Raw genomic sequence first — 23519 nt, 5'->3', positions numbered from 1 at the left:
GGGCCTCCTCCTTCTCAAAACCCATCTTCTGCAGGAAGCTTTCTATTCAAGTCCATGGAAGCCACTGAGCCTTACAGAGAACTGGGGCTGCATGGACAGAGCCCACAGGAAACAGGCACACCAGACCGGGCCTGGTATACAAGGGACAGCACTCTACCGGATCAGTGAACAGGAAAGGTGCCCCTAGAAAGGCATCAAGCGCCATGAGACACTCGCTGGTGAGGAATGCATACCTCCAAACGCTGCTGCGTCGGAGGTCCTTCATTCACACAGCAACATCCCCCTCACCATGGCACTCTCTCTCTCTCAGAGGTTATCCCAGCAGAGCCTTGCTCTCTTACACGGCCTTCCTAAGGGCAAATGCCTATCACACATACAGGACAGATGGCTGGAGTGGGTGGGGTGAAGGCCCAACCACCTGACCTGAGCACCACAGTCCACGTTGCAGACTGTCCAGGCCCAGTGGCTCTATGCCAAGGCCTGTGTTCACGTGTGCCTGCCAATGCAGGTTCATCCTATGACCATTCCCTATTCTAGTTCCTTACCCCCAGGCAATCTCAACCTCCATGGATAGGAAGAACAGGCCTTCACGTCTCTTGCATTTTCCCCAGGTGTGTGCAGGTGTGTTTGTGGGTGGGCAGTGGCCAGGAGAACAACAAAAAAGCCTGTCCTAGTGTCCTGGGATAGAGCTATAAAAGCATGCCAGGTTGCTGGCAGGAACTTGAAGGAGGTGCTGCCTCTGCTTACCAGGAGACTGTCTAGCTGTGAAGTGAATGGCTAGAAGGAGTGATTGCTGGGTCCCATTCTAGCAATGTCTGTCCTCACCTCCATGCAGAAAAGTAAAGAGAAACCAGGGCCCTGCCAGGGAGTGGCAGAGGCTGGTACTTCTCAGACACCTGATGTTCATGCACATCCCCTGGAATCTCGTTAAAATGTAGATTCTGATTTATTAGGTCTTGTGGGGCCTGAGGGTCTGCTGGACTGGTCTCCAGCTGAGAGAGCCTGATCTCATGATAAGGACCCCTCCCCCAGGAAATGTCCCAGACTGATCCCTCCCAACCCAGAGCTCTCCACAGGGGGTGGTAGAATCTGATTTTTGGGGTCAGGCAAGCTCCCGGTCACAGATTAGGGCCACCAGAGTCTGCCAGGATTTGCCTCTGGAGCTGGGAACTGATGCTTTTCAGCTCCGGGTAAAGCGTAGTAGGAGCAAAGGCAGGGCAGTGCCCCCCCGCCCCCCCCCCCACAGACAAACTCTCTCTCTCTCTCACTGACTGAGCCGCAGAGTCCTGCCCTGTGATTCCAGCAGAGCAGCAAGCAGAATCTAAGGACCCAGTCTTTCAGCTACAGTAGGACTGGGCAGGAATCCACTCCCCACCCCATTTGTCATGTTCCAACCCTCAGGTAATCAATAGCCAATTAGCAAGACTGTGCAAGCTCCAATTAGATAAACTGCCAGGTCAACAACGGCCAGAATCAGGAACTCAGGCAAACCTACAGGCTTGTAGCAGAGTCTTTCCTCTGTCAGCACATCTTGGGAAATCTCTCTCCCTCCCTCCTGGTCTAAGCTCAATGCTCCCCTCTGCCAGCTGGACCCTCAACAGCCTGGCACCATGCAGAGCTCCCAGAACACAACCAGCTTCTCGAACTTCAGACATTCCCAGATCTATCTTAAAATTTCAGTTTCACCAGGCGTGGTGGCTCACACTTGTAATCCTAGCACTTTGGGAGCCTGAGGCGGGCAGATCACCTCAGGTCAGGAGTTTGAGACCAGTCTAGCCAATATGCCAAACCCCCGTCTCTACTAAAAATACAAAAATTAGCCGGGCATGGTGGCACACTCCTGTAATCCCAGCTACTCTGGAGGCTGAGGCAGGAGAATCGCTGGAACCTGGGAGGTGGAGGCTACAATGGGCTGAGATCATGCCACCACTCTCCAGCCTGGGCGACAGAGCGAGACTACCTCTCAAAGGAAAAAAAAAAAAATTCAGGCCGGGAGCAGTGGCTCACGCCTGTAATCCCAGAACTTTGGGAGGCTGACGCAGGCAGATCACCTGAGGTTGGGAGTTCGAGACCAGCCTGACCAACATGGAGAAACCCCGTCTCTACTAAAAATACAAAATTAGCTGGGCATGGTGGCACATGCCTGTAATCCCAGCTACTTGGGAGGCTGAGGCAGGAGAATCTCTTGAACCCAGGAGGCACAGGTTGCAGTGAGCCAAGATCACGCCACTGTACTCCAGCCTGGGCAATAAGAGCGAAACTCCATACCAAAAAAAAAAAAAAAAAAAAATTCAGTTTCAGCTACAACCTCACATGGTTCTCCAGAGCCTGCTATCAGGACAACTGAACTTCCCACGTGCCCTGCAGGGTCCTCTGATGGACCTCAGCTATATATGAACCTGTCCCTCAGACCACTGCCCCCAGGCCTGCCTCCTGCTTTCTCCCTCCTATACTTCTGTGGCTGTCATTCCCTTTTTCTTCGTCTAACTCCTCACGGCCATGCTCCAAATTCCAGGTTCCCTCTTCTCTAAGACTGTCCCTGACCAACCCAGCCCATTTTTAAGGCACTTGCCTAAAAACCCACTCCTAAAGCATGTTCTTATAGGTCAATGTTATCAACACCACCTGGTGTTTGTTAGAAATGCAGACCCTCAGGCCCCACCTAGACCTATTAAATCAGAATCTACATTTTAACGAGATTCCAGGGGATGTGCATGAACATCAGGTGTCTGAGAAGTACCAGCCTCTGCCACTCCCTGGCAGGGCCCTGGTTTCTCTTTATGTTTCTGCATGGAGGTGAGGACAGACATCGCTAGAATGGGACCCAGCAATCACTCCTTCTAGCCATTCACTTCACAGCTAGACAGTCTCCTGGTAAGCAGAGGCAGCACCTCCTTCAAGTTCCTGCCAGCAACCTGGCATGCTTTTTTTTTTTTTTTTTTTTTTGAGACTGAGTCTGGCTCTGTCGCCCAGGCTGGAGTGCAGTGGCCGGATCTCAGCTCACTGCAAGCTCCACCTCCCGGGTTTAAGCCATTCTCCTGCCTCAGCCTCCCGAGTAGCTGGGACCACAGGCGCCCGCCACTTCGCCCGGCTAGTTTTTTGTATTTTTTAGTAGAGATGGGGTTTCACCGTGTTAGCCAGGATGGTCTCGATCTCCTGACCTCGTGATCCGCCCGTCTCGGCCTCCCAAAGTGCTGAGATTACAGGCTTGAGCCACCGCGCCCGGCCCCTGGCATGCTTTTATAGCTGTATCAGAGAACACCAGGACAGGCTTTAAAAAAAAAAACAATTTTTTTTTAAGACAGGGTCTTGGCCAGGTGTGGTGGCTCACACCTGTAATCCCAGCACTTTAGGAGGCTGAGGCAGGCGGATCACCTGAGGTCAGGAGTTCAAGACCAGCCTGGCCAACATGTTGAAACCCCATCTCTACTAAAAATATAAAAAATTAGCCGTGCGTGGTGGCATGTGCCTGTAGTCCCAGCTACTCGGGAGGTTGAGGCAGGAGAATCACTTGAATCTGGGAGATGGAAGCTGCAGTGAGCCAAGATGGCACCCCTGCACTCCAGCCTGGGTAACACAGCAAGACACCATCTTCACACAGGCTGGAGTGCAGTGGCACATTCACAGCTCCCTGCAACCTTGAACTCCTGGGCTTAAGTGATCCTCCTACCTCAGCCTCCTGAGTAGCTGGGACTACAGGCATGTGCCCACACCTGGCTAAATTTTGTTTTATTTTAGGATGGAGTCTCACTATATTGCCCAGGCAGTCTCAAATTCCTGGCTTCAGGTGATCCTCCTGCCTCAGCTGAGATTACAAATGTGAGCCACCATGCCCAGCCTGGGAGAGGATTTTTTTTGTTTTTGTTTTCCTTTTTTTGAGACAAGAGTTTCACTCTTGTTGCCCAGGCTGAAGTGCAATGGCACAATCTCAGCTCACTGCAACCTCTGCCTTGCGGGTTCAAGCGATTCTCCTGCCTTAGCCTCCCAAGTAGCTGGGATTACAGGCATATGCCACCATGCCCGACTAATTTTGCATTTTTAGTAGAGATGGATTTCACCATGTTGGTCAGGCTGGTCTCGAACTCCCGACCTCAAGTGATCCTCCCGCCTTGGCCTCCCAAAGTGCTGGGATTACAGGTGTGAGCCACCACGCCCAGTTAGGAGAGGATTTATTTTTGTTTGTTTGTTTTTGAGACGGAGTCTCACTCACGCCCAGGCTGGAGTGCACTGGCACCATCGCGGCTCACTGCAAGCTCCACCTCCCGGGTTCACGCCATTATCCTGCCTCAGCCTCCTGAGTAGCTGAGACTACAGGCGCCCGCCACCACACCCGGCTAATTTTTGTATTTTTAGTATAGACGAGGTTTCACTGTGTTAGCCAGAATGGTCTCCATCTCCTGACCTCATGATCTGCCCACCTCAGCCTCCCAACATGCTGGGATTACAGGCATGAGCCACCGTGCCCAGCCTTGGAAGAGGATTTCTTATCTCCAGTTTATAGCTACAGATTGTGCCAACCTGATGGCCAATCCATATCTGACAACCAAGTAAACATCAGGGCATTGCCCCAACATTACTGAGGGGATCATCATCAGGATCAAGGGGCTCGTCTTTAAATTGTTCCCTCTGTCACCACCTGTGCCTGCTCCTCTCACACTTCCCAGTGCCTTCCATAGACACCAAAAGCTCACACTTGCCATGATGATGCTGGGAACCAAATTATCTGAACCCTGAATCAAATCTAATTAGACTGGAATGGTCCCGAGTGTGATAGTTAATTCACTGTTGGGCACTTCTGACTTTTAACTGAGTATTGGGGACTGTTCTCTGGCTTCGCAGGCTCTCATTCAGTACCAGTATGGTCCCATTTATCGCCCAGTGCTATAAGCATGTGACAGATTTTCTGCAGAACTCACCTGTCCACTTAAAACCTGAGAATGACAGTGGGCCAGGACTGAGTTCTCCACAAGGCTGACCACTCTGCAGTAAGCACCTGGTGGTCTACAGTGGCCCCTTCACCCTTAGGCCCACAGATCCCAGTTACTGGTATAAATCTTCACCACCTGCCTGACTCCTACTCAACCATCTCCTAAGAGTGGTACAAACAAACACCATCCCCTGTGCCTGCAACAGAGCCAGCCTGAGGAGGAAAGCTTCCCTCCCTTCCTTGTGCCACCTTTGAGAGGCATAACATGGGGATGCCCCTAGGGAATGCCAACCCCCTCCCCAGCAGGAGGAAGTCCTCAATGGATCCCATAGCCACATCTGGAAGCTGTCAGGGAAGGTGATACAGCACAGGACCTCAAGTGCTAAAGGCAAAGTAAGTGGCAGGAGGCTGTTAGGTGACTTTTTTTTTTTTTTGAGACGGAGTTTCACTCTTTTTGCCCAGGCTGGAGTGCAATGGCACAGCCTCGGTTTACTGCAACCTCTGCCTCCCGGGTTCAAGTGATTCTCTTACCTCAGCCTCCCGAGTAGCTGGGATTATAGGTGCCCACTGCCACACCTGGCTAATTTTGTGTTTTCAGTAGAGATAAGGTTTCACCATGTTGGCCAGGCTGGTCTTAAACTCCTGACTTCCAGTAATCCACCTGTCTCGGCCTCCCAAAGTTCTGGGATTACAGGTGTGAGCCACCGCACCTGGCCAGCTGTTGGGTGACTCTTGAAGGAAATGCTGGCTGGGGCCAGAGAGGGCCCAGCCCATACCCCTGGGAGGAAAGCTGGGCCACAGAAGGGAGCTCTTCCAGAGCTCCTTCCCTTCTACAGAAGATGTACAAGAGGCACAGATAGCACCTCAGCAGGTCCATGTCTGAGAGAAACACTCTATGGGGAGCCCCCTAGAAGAGGGAGCTCTCACTGCCTGGGCAAAATCTTGTCATCCTGCCAAGCTCACCTCCCTCCCACATAAAGCTGACACATACTCTCTTCTTCACAGCCTTCTCAGCACACCACTAGGCTCCAGCTGCCATGCTTGCTGCTTCCTACGGTCAGCCTTGTCTTCTACCCAGTCAGCATCCTTCCTAAGGACCAATCAGCCCTCACTTTTTCTGTACCTTCCTTCAGCTCCCAACGGTGCTGAAACCTCACACATTTTGGGAGGTATCAGGACTATCAATGGATCCAAAGACACAAACTGACGGCCTGGCGGTTGAATCCGACCTGCAGGTTACTGTTTGTTGGCGCACAAGAAGCTGCTTAAATATGTGAATCAGAATATTCTAACATTTTAAGATTAGACTTTCTGGCCGGGTGCAATGGCTCACACCTGTAATCCCAAAACTTTGGGAGGCCAAGGCGGGCAGATCACCTGAGGTCTGGAGTTCGAGACCAGCCTGGCCAACATGGCGAAACCTCATCTCTACTAAAAATGCAAAAATTAGCTGGGCGAGGTGGTGCGGGCCTGTAATCCCAGGTCTGTAATCCCAGCCACTTAGGAGGCTGAGGCAGGAGAATCGCTCGGACCCAGGAGGTGGAGATTACAATGAGCCAAGATTGTGCCACTGCACTCCAGCCTGGGCAACAGAGCAAGACTCCATCTCAAAAAATAAAAGATCAGATTTTCTGGCTTCTCTTCTAAAAAAAAATCAGATATGGACACATGAGGTCCTCACTGTGTGGCAAAACTGGACAGAGATGAGAAGCTGCTTTCTGAGATGGGCATGTTCAGTCTAGCTTGGCTGGGGCCCCACAGAGCAGATGCAGATACCCACATACTTTCAGCCCACCTCTGAGCTCATCTGCAGCTGTGGCACACTGCTTGGTGCCTGGCAACAGCTTCCCACCGCCAGTGCCTGCATCTCTCTGCTTCTCTGCCTAAAGACTTTCTCTAGCACTAGTTGGTATCAGGACAGCCCAGAAGCACCAGGGATTTAGTGCCCTCAAAGAAATTCTCAACCCATGAAGTACAGGAGTCGGTGGATAAAAAAAAAGAAAGAAAGAAAGAAAGAAACTCACGTTCCTGCTCTTTGGTGGTACAACTGTGAGGCACGTTCCACATGGTTATTACCATGGTCTCCAGTGGCCCACAGTGGCAGCCACTTCTCAATCTACTCTACTGACTTTCTCCCTTTCCTGCCTCGCTTTCCCCACTCCTTCACTTGCAGTTACTCAAATCACATCCTAAATAAACTATCTGCTCCCAAGCCCTTGTCTCAGGGCTCACCTTGAGGGAACCCAAACTACACTGTGATAGTCTCACTTTGTCCCTTTTACATGACCTGCCTGGCCCTCATGAGCATGGCCCTGAGGACGTACCTCTGACAGAGCTGCAGGAAATACCTGCCCCCGCAGGTGCCTCCCCAACATGCCGGGACAGGGCAGCACAGACTCACCTCCCCAGAGTAACTGTACTTGCCCCTGAGGATCTGCCGGTACAGCCGGGTACGGTTGTCGTCCTCAAACGGCATGGTGCCACTGAGTAGGATGTAGGCAATGACGCCCAGCGCCCACATGTCCACTGAGTTGGTGTAGGGCTTGCGGACCAGGACTTCTGGGGCAATGTACTCAGGCGTGCCACAGGTGGTCTTCATCAAGCAGTCGTCACCCTTCTTGCGAGCACTGGCCAGGCCAAAGTCGGTGATGATGATCTTAGAGTCAGTGCCTGGATGGTAGTAGAGCAGATTCTCAGGTTTGAGGTCTCGGTGTGTGATGCCCAGTGCGTGCAGATACCGGACGCCATCCAGCACCATCTGTAGCACCCGTGTGGCATCACGCTCGGTGAAGGAGCCCTTGGCAATGATGCGGTCGAAGAGCTCTCCACCAGTGGCCAGCTCCATCACCATGTACACCCGCTCCTGCGTCTCGAACACCTCCACCAGCTGGATGATATTAGCATGACGCACCCGACGCAGCACACGCAGCTCCGACTCACACACCTCCCGTCCCTCCCGGTACTTGGTCTCAATCATCTTGATGGCATATGGCTGCCGGGTTGCCCGGTGCTCTACACGTACCACTCGGCTGAAGCTGCCTCGGCCAATTAGGGCCTTGATGTCATACTTAGCTGTCACACGTGGGTCAAACTTGGCCCTGTACTTAGCTACCCTGGCCCTGCGTGGTGGTTCTGAGGGAGGCTCCGTGTGGCCAGCAGTCGGGGGACTGGGACAGGGGTGTGCATATTGACTTGCTGCTGGGAACCCAGCTTTGACAGGGCCAACACTGTCCACCTCTGTGATGAAGTGCTTGTACACATCACTCTTAGTGCCACTGAAGGGCTCCACCTTCTTGACCAGATCCAGCTGGACATCCTTGGGTGGCTCGGGAAGGACCTTGCTTGTCCCACAGCCCATCACGGACACGAGGGCATCCTCTCCAGCGAGGCTGGCAGGACCTGCTCTGAAGGCAGTGCCCCGTCTACACCTACACACAAAGAGAGAACAAGTCAGCACAGCTAGGACAACTCTAAGGAAACCAGCCGTCCTCCTCAGCTCTCCCTCTCCAGAAACCCAGTCTCATTAAAACCAAACTCCTAGCCAGGCATGATGGCTCACACTTGTAATCCCAACACCTCGGGAAGCTTAGGCAAGTGGATTACCTAAGGTCAGGAGTTCAAGACCAGCCTGGCCAACATGGTGAAAACCCGTCTCTACTAAAATTACAAAAATTAGCCGGTCACGGTGGCATATACCTGTAATCCCAGCTACTCGGGAGGCTGAGGCACAAGAATTGATTGAACCCAGGAGGTGGAGGTTGCAGTGAGCTGAGATTGCACCACTGCACTCCAGCATGGGTGACAGAGCGAGACTCTGTCTCAAACAAACAAACAAAAAACCGAAGTCCTGGCTCTCATTTATTTCCCTGGTCAGGAGTATAGCTTTGCTGTTCAAGACCCCAGACTCAACATCTCAACATAGGGTCTAGCTGAAAAGATGGCCCGAGCATCACGGCTTCTTTTTTTTTTTTTTGATACGGAGTCTCGCTCTGTCGCCCAGGCTTGAGTGCAGTGGCGCACGGTCTCTGCTCATTGCAAGCTCCGCCACCCGGGTTCACGCCATTCTCCTGCCTCAGCCTCCCAAGTAGCTGGGACTACAGGCGCCCACCACCACGCCCAGCTAATTTTTTGTATTTTTTTTTTAATAGAGACGGGGTTTCACCATGTTAACCAGGATGGTCTCAATCTCCTGACCTCGTGATCCGCCCGCCTCAGCCTCCCGAAGTGCTGGGATTACAGGTGTGAGCCATCACGCCCAGCCACATCACGGCTTTGACTCATATCTCCCTGGGCCTCAGTCTCATGCTGCTCTTCAACCCTGAGAGGGGGCAGGAACACGCACAGCCTCAGCCGTCAGGGCGCCCACCCTCCTCACTCCTCTGCCTGGGCCCCTTATCCTAGTTGAAGTCCCATGTTTCTAAAATGTTAAAATCATTCCTCTTATTATTCTGACTCATCTTTTCCAAAATGGGGGTGTGAAGTGTTGGAGGCCTGCTCTCTAACACCATCACCCACCAGGGCTCAGACAGCTGCTTCTCCAAGGCCTCCTTCATGGATATCTTTCCCAGCCCTTTGGGCTTCCTACAGGGGTTGGTCCCTCTGCAACAAACAACAAACCACTTCCCTGGGGGCTCTCCCTCATTCTCCTGGAAGGCTTCCACTCCTTCGCTAATGCACCGTCCCCACCCTAGCAGTTTAACTCCCTATTCCAGGGTCTCTCACTTCCCCAGCACACTACATGGATGGCTGAAATCCCACACAAGGCCCAGAGCTGCTGTAATCAACTCCAGTGAACTTGGGACCACAAGCCTCAGCACACGCCACCTGGTGACTGCAAAACTTGCCTGGTCTTCATTCAAGAGTCAGAGGCGGGGCCGGGCATGGTGGCTCATGCCTGTGATCCCATCACTTTGGAAGGTCAAGGCAGGCAGATCACCTGAGGTCAGGAGTTTGAGATCAGCCTGGCCAACATGGTAAAACCCCATTTCTACTAAAAGTATAAAAATTAGCTGGGCGTGGTGACGGGCGCCTGTAATCCCAGCTACTTGGGCAAGAATCGCTTGAACCCGAGAGGCAGAGGTTGCTGTGAGCTGACATTGTGCCACCCCACTCTAGCCTGGGCAAAAGAGTGAGACTCCATCTCAAAAAAAAAAAAAAAAAAAAAAAAAGAGTCAGAGGGGCTTGAGCTCAGAGACGACACTGGCAGTTTCACTCAGATTTAACTCAGGATGAAGATCAGGGTTATTTTGCTTCCTTACGATGGGGATTCAGGAGCCCTTCCAGTTTGATTCCCAGAGATGTTCCAACCATGAACAATACCCTGGGGCTGGTGGGGCCCCGGACAAGGTGCAGTGCTGAAGTTACTGCTTTCCAGAGGTACAACCTTTCTAACGAGAGGGCTCTTCTCTATGTCTACCCGAGTGCTCCAAGGGTTGAAGAGAGCTAAGGATTTCCTATTAATTATGACACACAGGCGGAGCCCAGTGGCTCACGCCTGTAATCCCAGCACTTTGGGAGGCCGAGGTGGGCGGATCACTTGAAGTCCAGAGTTCAAGACCAGCCTAGGCAACATGGTAAAACCTCGTCTCTACTAAAAAAAAAAACATTAGCTGGGTGTGGTGATGCACACCTGTTTGTAACCCCAGCTACTAGGGAGGCTGAGGCAGAAGAATCACTTGAACCCGGTGAAGGTTGCACTGAGCCAAGACTGCGCCACTGCACTCCAGCCCGGGCAACAGAGCGAGATCTGTCTTAAAAGAAAAAAAAGGCCGGGCGCGGTGGCTCAAGCCTGTAATCCCAGCACTTTGGGAGGCCGAGACGGGTGGATCACGAGGTCAGGAGATCGAGACCATCCTGGCTAATACGGTGAAACCCCGTCTCTACTAAAAAATACAAAAAACTAGCCGGGCGAGGTGGCGGGCGCCTGTAGTCCCAGCTACTCGGGAGGCTGAGGCAGGAGAATGGCAGGAACCCGGGAGGCGGAGCTTGCAGTGAGCTGAGATCCGGCCACTACACTCCAGCCGGGGTGACAGAGCGAGACTCCGTCTCAAAAAAAAAAAAAAAAAAAAAAAAAAAAAAAAAAAAAAAAAAAGGCTGGGCACAGTGGCTCACATTTGTAATCCCAGCACTTTGGGAGGCCGAGGCGGGTGGATCACGAGGTCAGGAGATCGAGACCATCCTGGCTAACACGGTGAAACGCCGTCTCTACTAAAAAATACAAAAAATTAGCCAGGCGAGGTGGCGGGCGCCTGTAGTCCCAGCTACTCGGGAGGCTGAGGCAGGAGAATGGAGTGAACCCGGGAGGCGGAGCTTGCAGTGAGCTGAGATCCGGCCACTGTACTCCAGCCTGGGCGACAAAGAGAGAGTCCGTCTCCAAAAAAAACAGGCTGGGTGCGGTGGCTCACGCCTGTAATCCCAGCACTTTGGGAGGCCAAGGCGGGCGGATCACCAGAGGTCGGGAGTTCAAGACCAGCCTGGCCAACATCGTGAAACCCCGTCTCTACTAGAAATACAAAATTAGCCGGGCTTGGTGGCACATGCCTGTAATCCCAGCTACTTGGGAGGCTGAGGCAGGAGAATCATTTGAACCCAGGAGGCAGAGGTTGGAGTGAGCCGAGATCACTCCATAGAACTCCAGCCTGGGCAACAACAGCGAAACTCTGTCAAAAAGAAAAAAATTATGACACACAGAACTGGAAGACGAATGATCAATTCAGATAAAACATTTATTAAATATCTAGTAGATACCAGGGGCACAGGAATAAATAAAACATGGTCCAATGTAGGTTATATTTTCACACACACACACACACACACAAACAAGTAGAACATGGTCAACTGACTCACAATCTAAAAAAAGAGAGAAGCATAAAAAGAGATAATTTTTTTTTTCTTTTTTTGAGACAGAGTCTCCTTCACCCAGGCTGGAGTGCAGAGGCACGACCTCAGCTAACTGCAGCTTCTGTCTCCCAAGTTCAAGCGATTCTCATGCCTCAGGCTCACAAGTAGCTGGGATTACAGGCACCTGCCATCTCGCCTGGGTAATTGAGAGAAAGGGTTTCATGTTGGCCAGGTTGGTCTCCAAATCCTGACCTCAGGTGATCTGCCAGCTTTGGCTTTCCAAAGTGCTCGGATAACAGGTGTGAGCCACTGCGACCAGCCAAAAACATAATTTCAATATAACACGGTAAGTGTTAAGTTTAAGAACCAACAGTAGATAACGTAGAGTGAAGCCGGGGTTAGGAAAACCTTCCTGAAGGAGGTAACCTCCATGCTGAATTTTGAAGCAAGAATGAGTCAGATGAGGAAAGGTAGGAATGGTGTTTCAGAGAGAGAGAATAACACACTGTAAAGGCTCAGAAACCCAGAGTAACATCCTGTGTCTAGGAATGGGCAGTTTGGTGGTATAAAGGCAGGAATGTGGAGATGAAGTTATAGAAGGTCAGCAGAAGCTGGTTCTGGAGAGCAACACAAGTGAGGACCAGGACCTTCCTGGGAAGTGAAGGAGAGCTATGAAAGCGTTTACGAGAAAAGAGGCAGTCAGATCTGTGTTTAGAGAGAAGGATGAGGTTGACCTGGAGGAGGGTCAAAGTGGATTAAAAGGGCCAGTAAGAGGCCGGGCGCGGTGGCTCAAGCCTGTAATCCCAGCACTTTGGGAGGCCGAGGCGGGTGGATCACGAGGTCAGGAGATCGAGACTATCCTGGCTAACATGGTGAAACCCTGTCTCTACTAAAAATACAAAAAACTAGCCGGGCGTGGTGGCGGGCGCCTGTAGTCTCAGCTACTTGGGAGGCTGAGGCGGGAGAATGGTGTGAACCCGGGAGGAGAAGCTTGCAGTGAGCTGAGATCACGCCACTGCACTCCAGCCTGGGAGACACAGCGAGACTCCGTCTCAAAAAAAAAAAAAAAAAAAAAAAAAAAAAAAAAAGGGCCAGTAAGAGCTGGGCGTGGTGACTCATGCCTTTAATCCCAGCACTTTGGGAGGTCGAGGCGGGCGGATCACGAGGTCAGGAGATCAAGATCATAGTGGCTAACACGGTGAAACCCTGTCTCCACTAAAAATACAAAAAATTAGCTGGGCGTGGTGGCAGGCACCTGTATTCCCACCTATGCGGGAGGCTAAGGCAGGAGAATGGCGTGAACCCGGGAGGCGGAGGTTGCAGTGAGCAGAGATTGCACCACTGCACTCCAGCCTGGGCGACAGAGTGAGACTCTGTCTCAAAAAAAAAAAAAAAAAAAAAAGACAAGTAAGAGTATGGTGTCCCATTGGCCAGGTGTGGTCATCCCAGCACTGGGAGTAATCCCAGCACTTTGGGAGTAATCCCAACTCTTTGGGAGGCTGAGGTTCCGGGGATAGCTTGAGTGCAGGAGTTCGAGACTCGCCTGGACAACACAGTGAGACCCTGTCTCTACAAAAGATTACAAAATTAGCTGGGTAGGCTGGGCACGGTGGCTCACGCCTGTAATCCTAGCACTTTGGGAGGCTGAGGCAGGTGAATCACCTGAGGTTGGGAGTTTGAGACCAGCCTGATCAACATGGAGAAACTCTGTCTCTACTAAAAATACAAAAATTAGGCTGGGCGCGGTGGCTCAGACCTGTAATCCCAGCACTTTTGGGAGGTCGAGGTGGGCGGATCACAAGATCAGGAGCTCGAGACCAGTCTGACCAATATAGTAAAACCCCATCTCTACCAAAAGAATACAAAAATATGGCCGGGCGCGGTGGCTCAAGCCTGTAATCCCAGCACTTTGGGAGGCCGAGACGGGCGGATCACAAGGTCAGGAGATCGAGACCATCCTGGCTAACACGGCGAAACCCCGTCTCTACTAAAAACACAAAAAATTAGCCGGGCGAGGTGGCGGCACCTGTGGTCCCAGCTACTAGGGAGGCTGAGGCAGGAGAATGGCGGGAACCCGGGAGGCGGAGCTTGCAGTGAGCTGAGATCTGGCCACTGCACTCCAGCCTGGGTGACAGAGCGAGACTCCGTCTCAAAAAAAAAAAAAAAAAAGAAAAAAATAAATAAAAATAAATAGATAAATAAATAAAGTCAGTCGGCAATAAGAGAGTCAAGGATTTTCCCTCTGACCTTCCTTTTCTCTTCCTGGGACACAGTTTCTCTCCCATTGATTCCAATCAGAAACTCTGTAAAGACAGGCTGATGCGGGTACTCCACCATCCCAACTACAGATTGAAACTGGAGGATGATATTAGACTAAATTGGCCAAGAGAGGGGAAAAAAAAAAAAAAAGAAAGTGGACAAGAGAGGGTGCTGGCTGAGAGGTGGAGATCATGGGCAACAGCCCCCAGGTGATCACAGCTGCTCCACAGTCCCATCACATCTGTTTTTTTTTTTTTTTGAGATGGAGTCTCGTTCTGTCGCCCAGGCTGGAGTGCGGTGGCCGGATCTCAGCTCACTGCAAGCTCTGCCTCCCGGGTTTACGCCATTCTCCTGCCTCAGCCTCTCCAGTAGCTGGGACTACAGGAACCTGCCACCATGCCTGGCTAGTTTTTTGTTATTTTTTTTAGTAGAGACGGGGTTTCACCGTGTTAGCCGGGATGGTCTCGATCTCCTGACCTCGTGATCCGCCCGTCTCAGCCTCCCAAAGTGCTGGGATTACAGGCTTGAGCCACCGCGCCCGGCCATCACATCTGTTAAACTCCCTCTCCACACTGTGGTCAGGTGAAAATGCAGACTCTATGACACGGGAGGTGGCTGGTAAAGCTCCTAGGAAGAAAAGCAGAGCCTTTTCCTGTTCCCAGCATCTCTTGTGTGTGCCTCTAGCCCAGTGACCATGGTGGGTGTAGGGGTGGGCAAGGATGAGTAAGGAAGCTTCAGAAAGAGAGACTTCCCAGGAGGGTCACACTATGTCATCTTGCAGAAAGTACCCAACTCTCTAGAGTCCGCCTCCAAACCTTCAACTCCCAGCCTGGTCCAAAGCACTCTTCAAGGAAGGCATGCACATTGGACAGTGTGGCAATGAGTGTAAGCATTCAGCATTATCATCCTCACTGACACTCTACAGAAATGACAGTCCAGGAGAGGTAAAGAGACTCGTCCAAAGCCACTCAGACGGTGGTGACGAAGCATCTTGGACCCAAATCTCCTAGTTCCCCATCTGGGGCTCCTTCTAGCACTCAGGAAAGACTCCAGCAGTGCTGGGCCTCATCCAGTCCAGGCCTCGAACCTTCCCCATGCCACTGAGTTGATGAACCCACAAAGCTTTCCTGAGGATCTTTCCTGAAAGGTCTGCTTTAGAAACCTCCATTCTAACTATAATCTGAGTCACGCTGCTCACTGCTCTATTCCGGACGGCCTTTGATCACTACAGCTGTCAGACCCTTGAGGGAAGGGGCCATTCTCAGGTTTCCAGAACTCCCTTGGTATTTATCAAAGTGCTGAACTCAGAGCAAATGAAATGTGGTCTGGCCGGGTGCAGTGGCTCACGCCTGTAATCCCAGCACTTTGGGAGGCCAAGGCGGGCAGATCACCTGAGGTCAGGAGTACAAGATCAGCCTGGCCAACATGGTGAAACCCGTCTCTACTAAAAATACAAAAAACATTTCCAGGCATCGTGGTGGGTGCCTGTAATCCCAGCTACTCGGAAGCTGAGGGAGGAGAATCGTTTGACCCTGGGAAGCGGAGGTTGCAGTGAGCTGAGATCATGCCACTGCACTCCAGCCTGAGCGACAGGGCAACACTCCGAAGAAGAAAAAAAAAGAAAAAGAAAAAGAAAAACAGGCCGGGCACAGTGGCTCCTGCCTGTAACCCTAGCACTCTGGGAGGCTGAGGCAAGTGGATCACTTGAGATCAGGAGTTTGAAACCACCTGTCCAACATGGTGAAACCCCATCTCTACTAAAAATACAAAAAAATTAGCCGAGTGTGGTGGTGAACACCTGGAATCCCAGATACTCGGGAGGCTGAGGCTGAAAAATCGCTTGAACCTGGAAGGTAGAGGTTGCAGTGAGTCGAGATCACGCCACTGCACTCCAGCCTGGGCGACAGAGCGAGACTCCATCTCAAAAAAAAAAAAGAAAAGAAAAGAAATGTGGTCTGGCTCTTGGATTTCTCTTTGCTGCAAGGCAAAGAGAACCTCAGAAATTTTGAAGAGGCCAGATCGGTGGTTAAACCATAGCCACACTCTTTGGACACCCTGTAAGTATCCTCAACAATGAAGGAAGGAAGTTTGAGTTTTACAGATTCTTATCTGAATGCCAAAGCAAGTTTGTTCACAAGCTGCCAAAGCTAGCCCCATTTGTGGGGAAAGCCAGGGTCCCGGAGCAGGGAGCAAGGATGAATCCTGAAGCAATTTCCTGGCCATAGAGGCAGGGTCTGTGAATGTCTTCCAGACAAGGAAACATAGGAACCTTGCCCTCTCCAAGCAAAGCTTTATAACCTGTCACCTGCAAAGATCTCCATATTCTACTGCCATGTTTTGAAAAACTGTCTACCGGCTGGGTGGTGCTGCTCACACCTGTAATCCCAGCACTTTGGGAGGTCGAGGCAGGCGGATCACAAGGTCAGGAGTTCAAGCCCAGCCTGGCCAAGATGGTGAAACCCTGTCTCTACTCAAAACACAAAAATTAGCCAGGTGTGGTGGCACGTGCCTGTAATCCCGGCTACTCGGGAGGCTGAGGCAGAGAACTGCTCGAACCCGGGAGGCAGAGGTGGCAGTGAGCCAAGATCGTGCCACTGCACTCCAGCCTGGGCAACAGAGCGAGACTCCATTTCCAAAAAAAAAAAAAAAAAAAAGAAAAAGAAAAACTGTCTACCAAAATGAAGTAGTTAGTAATTTCTCAATAATTCCAGAAATAAGGCTGGATGCAGTGGCACACGCCTATAATCCCAACACTCTGGGGGCAAGGATAGGAGGATTGCTTGAAGCCAGGAGTTTCAAACCAGGCTGGGCAACATAACAAGACCTTGTCTCTACAGAAAAAAAAGTTTTTTCTTTTTTTTCGGGATAGGGTCTCACTCTGTCACCCAGTTTGGAGTGCAGTGGCACAATCTCGGCTCGCTGCAGCCTCCGCCTCCTGGGTTCAAGTGGTTCTTGTGCCTCAGCCTCCCGAGAACTAGGATGCCCGGCTAATCTTTGTATTTTCAGTAGAGACAGGGTTTCACCATGTTGCCCAGGCTATTCTCGAACTCTTGAGCCCAAGTGATCTGCCTGTCTTGGCCTCTCTACAAAAAAATGTTAAAAAAAATTAGCTGGGTGTGGCCGGGCGCAGTGGCTCACACCTGTAATCCCAGCACTTTGGAAGGCTGATGAAGGTGGATCATGGGGTCAAGAGTTCAAGACCACCCTGGCCAACAGAATGAAACCCCATCTCTACTAAAAATAGACAAAAAATTAGCCGGGCATGGTGGTGTGCGCCTGTAGTCCCAGCTACTTGGGAGGCTGAGGCAGGAGAATGGTGTGAACCCGGGAGGCAGAGCTTCCAGTGAGCCGAGATGGTGCCACTGCACTCCAGCCTGGGCGACAGAGCAAGACTCCATCTCAAAAAAACAAAAAAAAATTAGCTGGGTGTGGTGCTGTGTGCCTGTAGTCCCACTCAGGAGGCTGAGGTGAGAGTCACTTGAACATGGGAAGGCAAGGTTGCAGTGAGCTATGATTATGCCACTGCAATCCAGCCTGGCAACAGAGTGAGACCATGCCATCATCAGAAATATAGACCCTGGCAATGCACCTGGGGTTCTCCTTCCAAAATTCCATGTTCAACCCAGAAATATTTACTGAATTCCTGCTGTGGGTCAGGAACTCTGCCAGAGGTTGTGACAAACAAAAAGCAGGTAGCCATAGTCTCTACTCTCAAGAAACTCACAGCCTTGATGGCTCCACACCAACAGTCCCTTGATCCATGACTCTTATGATGCCCTGAGAGGCCATTTCAAGGGTGGCAGCTTGGAAAGAAAACGTTCTCCCAGCAAATGAAAACATCACATTTTTCCACCTTAGCATCACATCAGACACCATGGCAACAGAGGGCTGTACCAAGAATTAGTTCAGTGATGACCTAGCCAACACAAACTAGCTTAATGCTCATTGAGTAAGATTCCTGGAAGGAAAGGGAGTTCAAATAAATAAGTCTCTCTCCAGTTCTCAACAAGCAAAACTGCTTCCCTTCTTCCAGTGCTGTACTTCTTTCTCTCAAAAATTTTTCTCCATGCCAAGATATACACAGAGAATGATAGAATGATACTATTGCATAACACCCGGGAGTCAATGGAGACAGCTGTTCTCAGCTATCGTGAAGCTTAAGGGTTGATACTTTGGCACACCTATAGCCCATTCACATCATACAGCTGGGAAGCTGTGAAGAGGACCTAAGTTGCCCATATTACAAACTCACACTTCCAAAGTAAAACAGAAGGCCAAAGCAAAGTCTCACTCATTTAACTATGAACTTGTGATTGATAGAGAACTCCAGCACCTACTTCAGATTCTCCGTCTCAAAAAAAAAAAAAAAAAAGCAAGCACACTATTATCAGTTTTCCCCAATGACCAGAAATGACCTTGAGGAAATCATATAATACAAAGCACTTCCTACACACAACTAAGCCTGAAGAACAAACAGGCTTATTAAGACAAGACCTTCTAGCCAGTTGTGGTGGCTCAGGCTTGTAATCCCAGCACTTTGGGAGGCCGAGGTTAGTGGATCACCTGAGGTCAGGAATTTGAGACCAGCCTGAGCAATATGGTGAAACCTCATCTCTACTAAAAATACAAAAATTAGCTGGGTGTGTAAGCCGGGCAACATGGCTCACGCCTGTAATCCCAGCACTTTGGGAGGCCGAGGTGGGTGGATCACCTGAGGTCAGGAATTTGAGACCAGCCTGACCCACATGGAGAAACCCCATCTCTACTAAAAATACAATGGGCTTGGTGGCGCATGCCTATAATCCCAGCTATTTGGGAAGGCTGAGGTAGGAGAATTGCTTGAACCTGGGAGGTGGAGGTTGCGGTGAGCTGAGATCGCGCCATTGCACTCTAGCCTGGGGAACAAGAGCAAAACTCCGTCTCAAAAAAAAAAAAAAAATTAGGGTATGGTGGCAGGCATCTGTAGTCCCAGCTACTCGGGAGGCTGAGACAGGAGAACGGCTTGAACCTGGGAGTCGGAGGTTGTAGCTAGCCGAGCTCACGCCATCGCACTCCAGCCTGGCGACAGAGCGAGGTATCGTCTCAAAAAAAAAAAAAAAAGAAAAGAAAAAAGAAGACAAGTCCTTCTTTTGACAAGGGAAACTCTGCGAAGAGGAGCATTAGCAATAAAAGTGGCTTCCATTAACTGAGTGCCAACTATGCTAAGGATCTTATATGTACCATCTCACTCCTCTCTACAAGCACATGTAGTAGGCACGATTATTCCTATTTTTGAATAAGGAAATTAGGACTTAGAGAACCTCAAGATTTCAGAAAAGCCAGAAACTGAATCCAGGTCTTTCTGACACCAAAGCCCATGCTTCTAGGCATGAGACGACAACAGGAGTTCACAAGGCAAGCCCTTCTCACTGGACAAAGGAGACAACAGTTTTCTTAGGCAATGACAAAGATCTTCAACAAGAAAGCACAGTAAAGTTACCTGGGAAGTTTTTTCAATATACAGATACCTTGCCGGACGAGGTGGCTCACGCCTGTAATCCCAACACTTTGGGAGGCTGAGACGGGTGGATCACGAGGTCAAGAGTTCAAGACCAGCCTGGCTAACAGGATGAAACCCCGTCTCTACTAAGAATACAAAAATTAGCCAGGTGTGGTGGTGCGTGCCTATAATCCCAGCTACTCGGAAGGCTGAGGCAGGAGAATCGCTTGAACCTGGGAGGCAAAGGTTGCAGTGAGCTGAGATCACAACACTGCACTACCAGCCTGGGTGACAGAGCAAGACTCCATCTCAAAAAAAAAAACAAAAAAAAAAAACAGATTCCAGCTGTGCGCGATGGCTCACGCCTGTAATCCCAACACTTTGGGAGGCCGAGGTGGGCGGATCACGAGGTCAGGAGATTGAGACCATCCTGGCTAACACGGCGAAACCACGTCTCTACTAAAAATATAAAAAATTAGCTAGGCATGGTGGTGGGCGCCTGTAGTCCCAGCTGGTAGGGAGGCTGAGGCAGGAGAATGGCATGGAGGCAGGAGAATGGCGTGAACCCAGGAGGCGGAGCTTGCAGTGAGCCGAGATGGCGCCACTGCACTCCAGCCTGGGCGACACAGCGAGACTCCGTCTCAAAAAAAAAAAAAAAATACAGATTTCTACCCCAGATCTTCTTCATCAAAATCTCAAAGAGTGGGCCAGGTGCAGTGGCTCTTGCCTGTAACCCCAAAACTTTGGGAGGCCAAGGTGGGAGGACTGCTTGAGCCCAGGAGTTCGACACTAGCTGGGGCAACATGGCAAGACATCGTCTCTGTTTAAAAAAAAAAAAGAAGAAGAATCTCAGCCGGGCATAGTGGCTCATTCCTGTAATCCCAGCACTTTGGGAGGCCGAGGCAGGTGGACCACCTGAGGTCAGGAGTTCGAGACCAGCCTGGCCAACATGGTAAAACCCCATCTCTACTAAAAATACAAAAATTAGTTGGGTGTAGTGGCGCTTGCCTGTAATCCCAGCTACTCTGGAGGCTGAGGCAGGAGAATCACTTGAACCTGGGGGACAGAGGTTGCAGTGAACCAAGATTGTGCCACTGCACTCCAGCCTGGGCAAAAAGAGCGAAACTCCGTCTCAAAAAGAAAAAAAACCTCAGACAGTGAGGCTTTTGAATTTGTATCACAAAATTATCCCAGGAGATTTTGGACTATCCAGGATTAAGAGGCTGTACCACCTACCACACACATACGTTGCATTTGCTGTGCTCATCTCAGATCCTAGCCCTGATAGGTGCTCAAAAATACAGCTGAATCTATCCATTCATAAGTCAGCATTCAGCAAATGCTACTGGAGGCTAGCCCCTATTTTATGCCAGGCACAGAGCCAGACATATGCACACAGAAGACCACCATGTGACACAACAGGATGTACTCAATAGTAGCAGCATGGATATGAGGAGTTAATGGTTATATGTCAAGCAAGGGAGATTTTTTTTCCTAGGAAGTGACATCTCAGGTGGATTTTATAGGACAGATGTAAGTTTCCAACACTGGTAGGTGGTCGGTGGGGTGGAAGGCAGCGTATTGAGAACTGAGAAAACTGCGTATCTAAAGCACAAGGGGACCAAGCACAGTGGCTCACGCTTGTATTAATAATCTCAATACGTTGGGAGCCTAGGCGGGAGGGTCTCTTGAAGCCAGCCCTGGCAACAAAGCCAGACTCCCAGGCTCTACAAAAAATGTTAAAACTTAGCCAGGCGTGGAGGGGAGCGCCTGTTGTCTCAGCTACTCGGGAGGTTGAGGTGGGAGGATCATTTGAATCCAGGAGTTCAAGGTTGCAGTGAGCTATGAATGAGCCATTGCACTCCAGCTTGGGCAAGAAACCTTGTCTCAAAATTAGTAATACTAAAGCACAAAGATATGAATCCAGAGCTAACAGGAGCACCACACGCTTTAACAACAATAAACTACGTAAAGGGAGCACAAAAGCGCTCTGGTGTTGACTGGCTGGTTAAGCCTTCACCAGATTTTGAAGAGCCCTGAATGCCTTGCTAAGAAGCGTGGCCTTTGTCTTGAAGGCACTAAGGAACCACTTTCAGGCAGTGACGGACTTATTCAGATTTTCAGGTGGGAATTATCACTTCAGCCGCTTTATGGAGGGGGACTAAGTGTGAGGGGCTAGGCTTCCCCTTGCAGGTAGAGGAATGACAAGCTTGCCAAGCAGGCAATCCAGCTGGGCTCAAACCTGCTATTTCCCAGCCTGCACAAGGAAGCGATCAGCTGCCCCGCTGGCCCCAGGCAGATGCAAAGGAGGAGTGTGGAGTAGGCGCCGGGCGCGAGAGGGCAGTAAGGACAAGGACAACCAGGTTGGATCAACCTGACCCGCTCTGGACGCGGGGCGGCTAAACAGCAAGCAGGCAGGGCAACCGACCACGTCCACCAGGCCCACGCGGGCCTAGAGACGGGATACCCAGCAAGACAGCACGTTCCGAGGCCAGTCCGAACTCGGACGCCGGGGACCCGAGCAGCCATCGCCCGACCTGCTCTCCAACCCTGTAGGCCCTGGCGCATGGGACACGGGCCGACGCTGCGGACTGACCAGGGACAGGCCCCGGTGCGCCAGAAAGCGACCACGACCACAGTTCGGCCGCCCCTCCCGCCCGTCGGGCCGTCGTCCTGGGCCGGGCCGCCTCACCTCGCGCGGGCGGCGGGCTCTTCGGCGTCTCGGTGGCTCTGTGGGCCATCTCCAGGCAGTGGCCGCGGCCACCGACTTCGCCGCCGCCGCCGCTGCTGCCGCCATTCTCGGGCGTTAGCGTCGTGGCGTCATCACAGCGCGCAGCTGAAGCCAAAACAAACCTACGGGGCGGGACGGGGCGGACTCTCACGAAGCTGGGCTACGCGGCTGGCGGATCTCCGAGCGTGGCCTGCCAATCAACCTGTTCGGGGCGGGGACAGGCACTCTCCTGAGCGGGTGGATCTATTTGTCGCTCAAAGAAACTTGACCGCTGTCTGCCGGACAGATCCGTGATAGAAAAACGAGGGATCGCGGGAAATAAGGAGAAAGTTTCAAGTTTCTGGTTGGGGGAAAGGGGACTCTGTAGTGCTAGCTTGGGTAAACAATGCTTTCCAACAGAGGTTTCTGGAAGTGCCTCCGGAACTCCGCAAAGGATTGACTTAAATTTCATTAACAAAATATATTTTTTAAAACTGCAATTAGAATAATTTCAGAACTCCATGTGTTGAATTTGGCCTCTATCAAAGAAGAGGTGCAAATGGTTAACTTGTAGATTGGTGAAGTCAATCTTGGGCCAACTTCTGGACTCATGGTTATTTGTTGTTGTTAATTTAATTTATATCCCGAGTCTGAAAAGCAAGCGGATTTTTAAAAAATTGTTACCATTCACAATGACTTCTCTATAGGATCAGAACTGGTTCACTTTACAGTCAACCCAACTTGGAGGGGGAAAAATAGGTGCTGCAGATGGTAAGTGCATTGTAACCTCCATCCATCTTCCCCATTTCAGTGGCTCATGTATTCAAATCTTTATTGAGTATGTACTTTCCACATGGAACTGTCTTTGACTGACTGTATAAGCTAATGTTATACTTTAAACCTAAAAATAAATTAACACCAATAAAACATTGTCGTCGGCTGGGTGCAGTTGCTCACGCTTGTAATCCCTGCACTTTGGGAGGCTAAGGCAGGTGGATCACCTCAGGTCAGGAGTTTGAGACCAGTCTGACCAACAAGGTGAAACCCCGTCTCTACTAAAAATACAAAAATTATCCAGGCATGCCCGGTTAATTTTCTTATTTTTATTTTTAATTTAATTTTATTTTATTTTATTTATTTATTTTTTTTTTTTTTGAGACGGAGTCTCGCTCTGTCACCCAGGCTGGAGTGCAGTGGCTAGATCTCAGCTCACTGCAAGCTCCGCCTCCCGGGTTCACGCCATTCTCCTGCCTCAGCCTCCCGAGTAGCTGGGACTACAGGCGCCTGCCACCTCGCCCGGCTAA

The 23519-nt window shown here is 50.9% G+C and overlaps 1 protein-coding gene across 1 annotated transcript in view; it reads right to left on the bottom strand.

Annotated features, from left to right (window-relative positions):
• PSKH1 (protein serine kinase H1) overlaps window positions 1-22356 on the bottom strand; it is a 36028-nt gene extending 13672 nt beyond the window's left edge. Inside the window, exons 1-2 of the mRNA XM_050773299.1 lie at window positions 22198-22356; window positions 7329-8355 (exon numbers count right to left, since the gene is read on the bottom strand). Coding sequence (XP_050629256.1) covers window positions 7329-8285 — 957 coding nt within the window. The 5' untranslated portion in view covers window positions 8286-8355; window positions 22198-22356. The remainder of the gene's footprint in view (window positions 1-7328; window positions 8356-22197) is intronic.
• Between the last annotated feature and the right edge of the window lie 1163 nt (window positions 22357-23519).

The sequence above is a fragment of the Macaca thibetana genome, chromosome 20, assembly GCF_024542745.1.
Source record: "Macaca thibetana thibetana isolate TM-01 chromosome 20, ASM2454274v1, whole genome shotgun sequence".
Classification (NCBI taxonomy): domain Eukaryota; kingdom Metazoa; phylum Chordata; class Mammalia; order Primates; family Cercopithecidae; genus Macaca; species Macaca thibetana.
The sequence above is the reverse complement of the archived record's forward strand: the minus strand, read 5'-3'. Positions and strand labels throughout refer to the sequence as shown.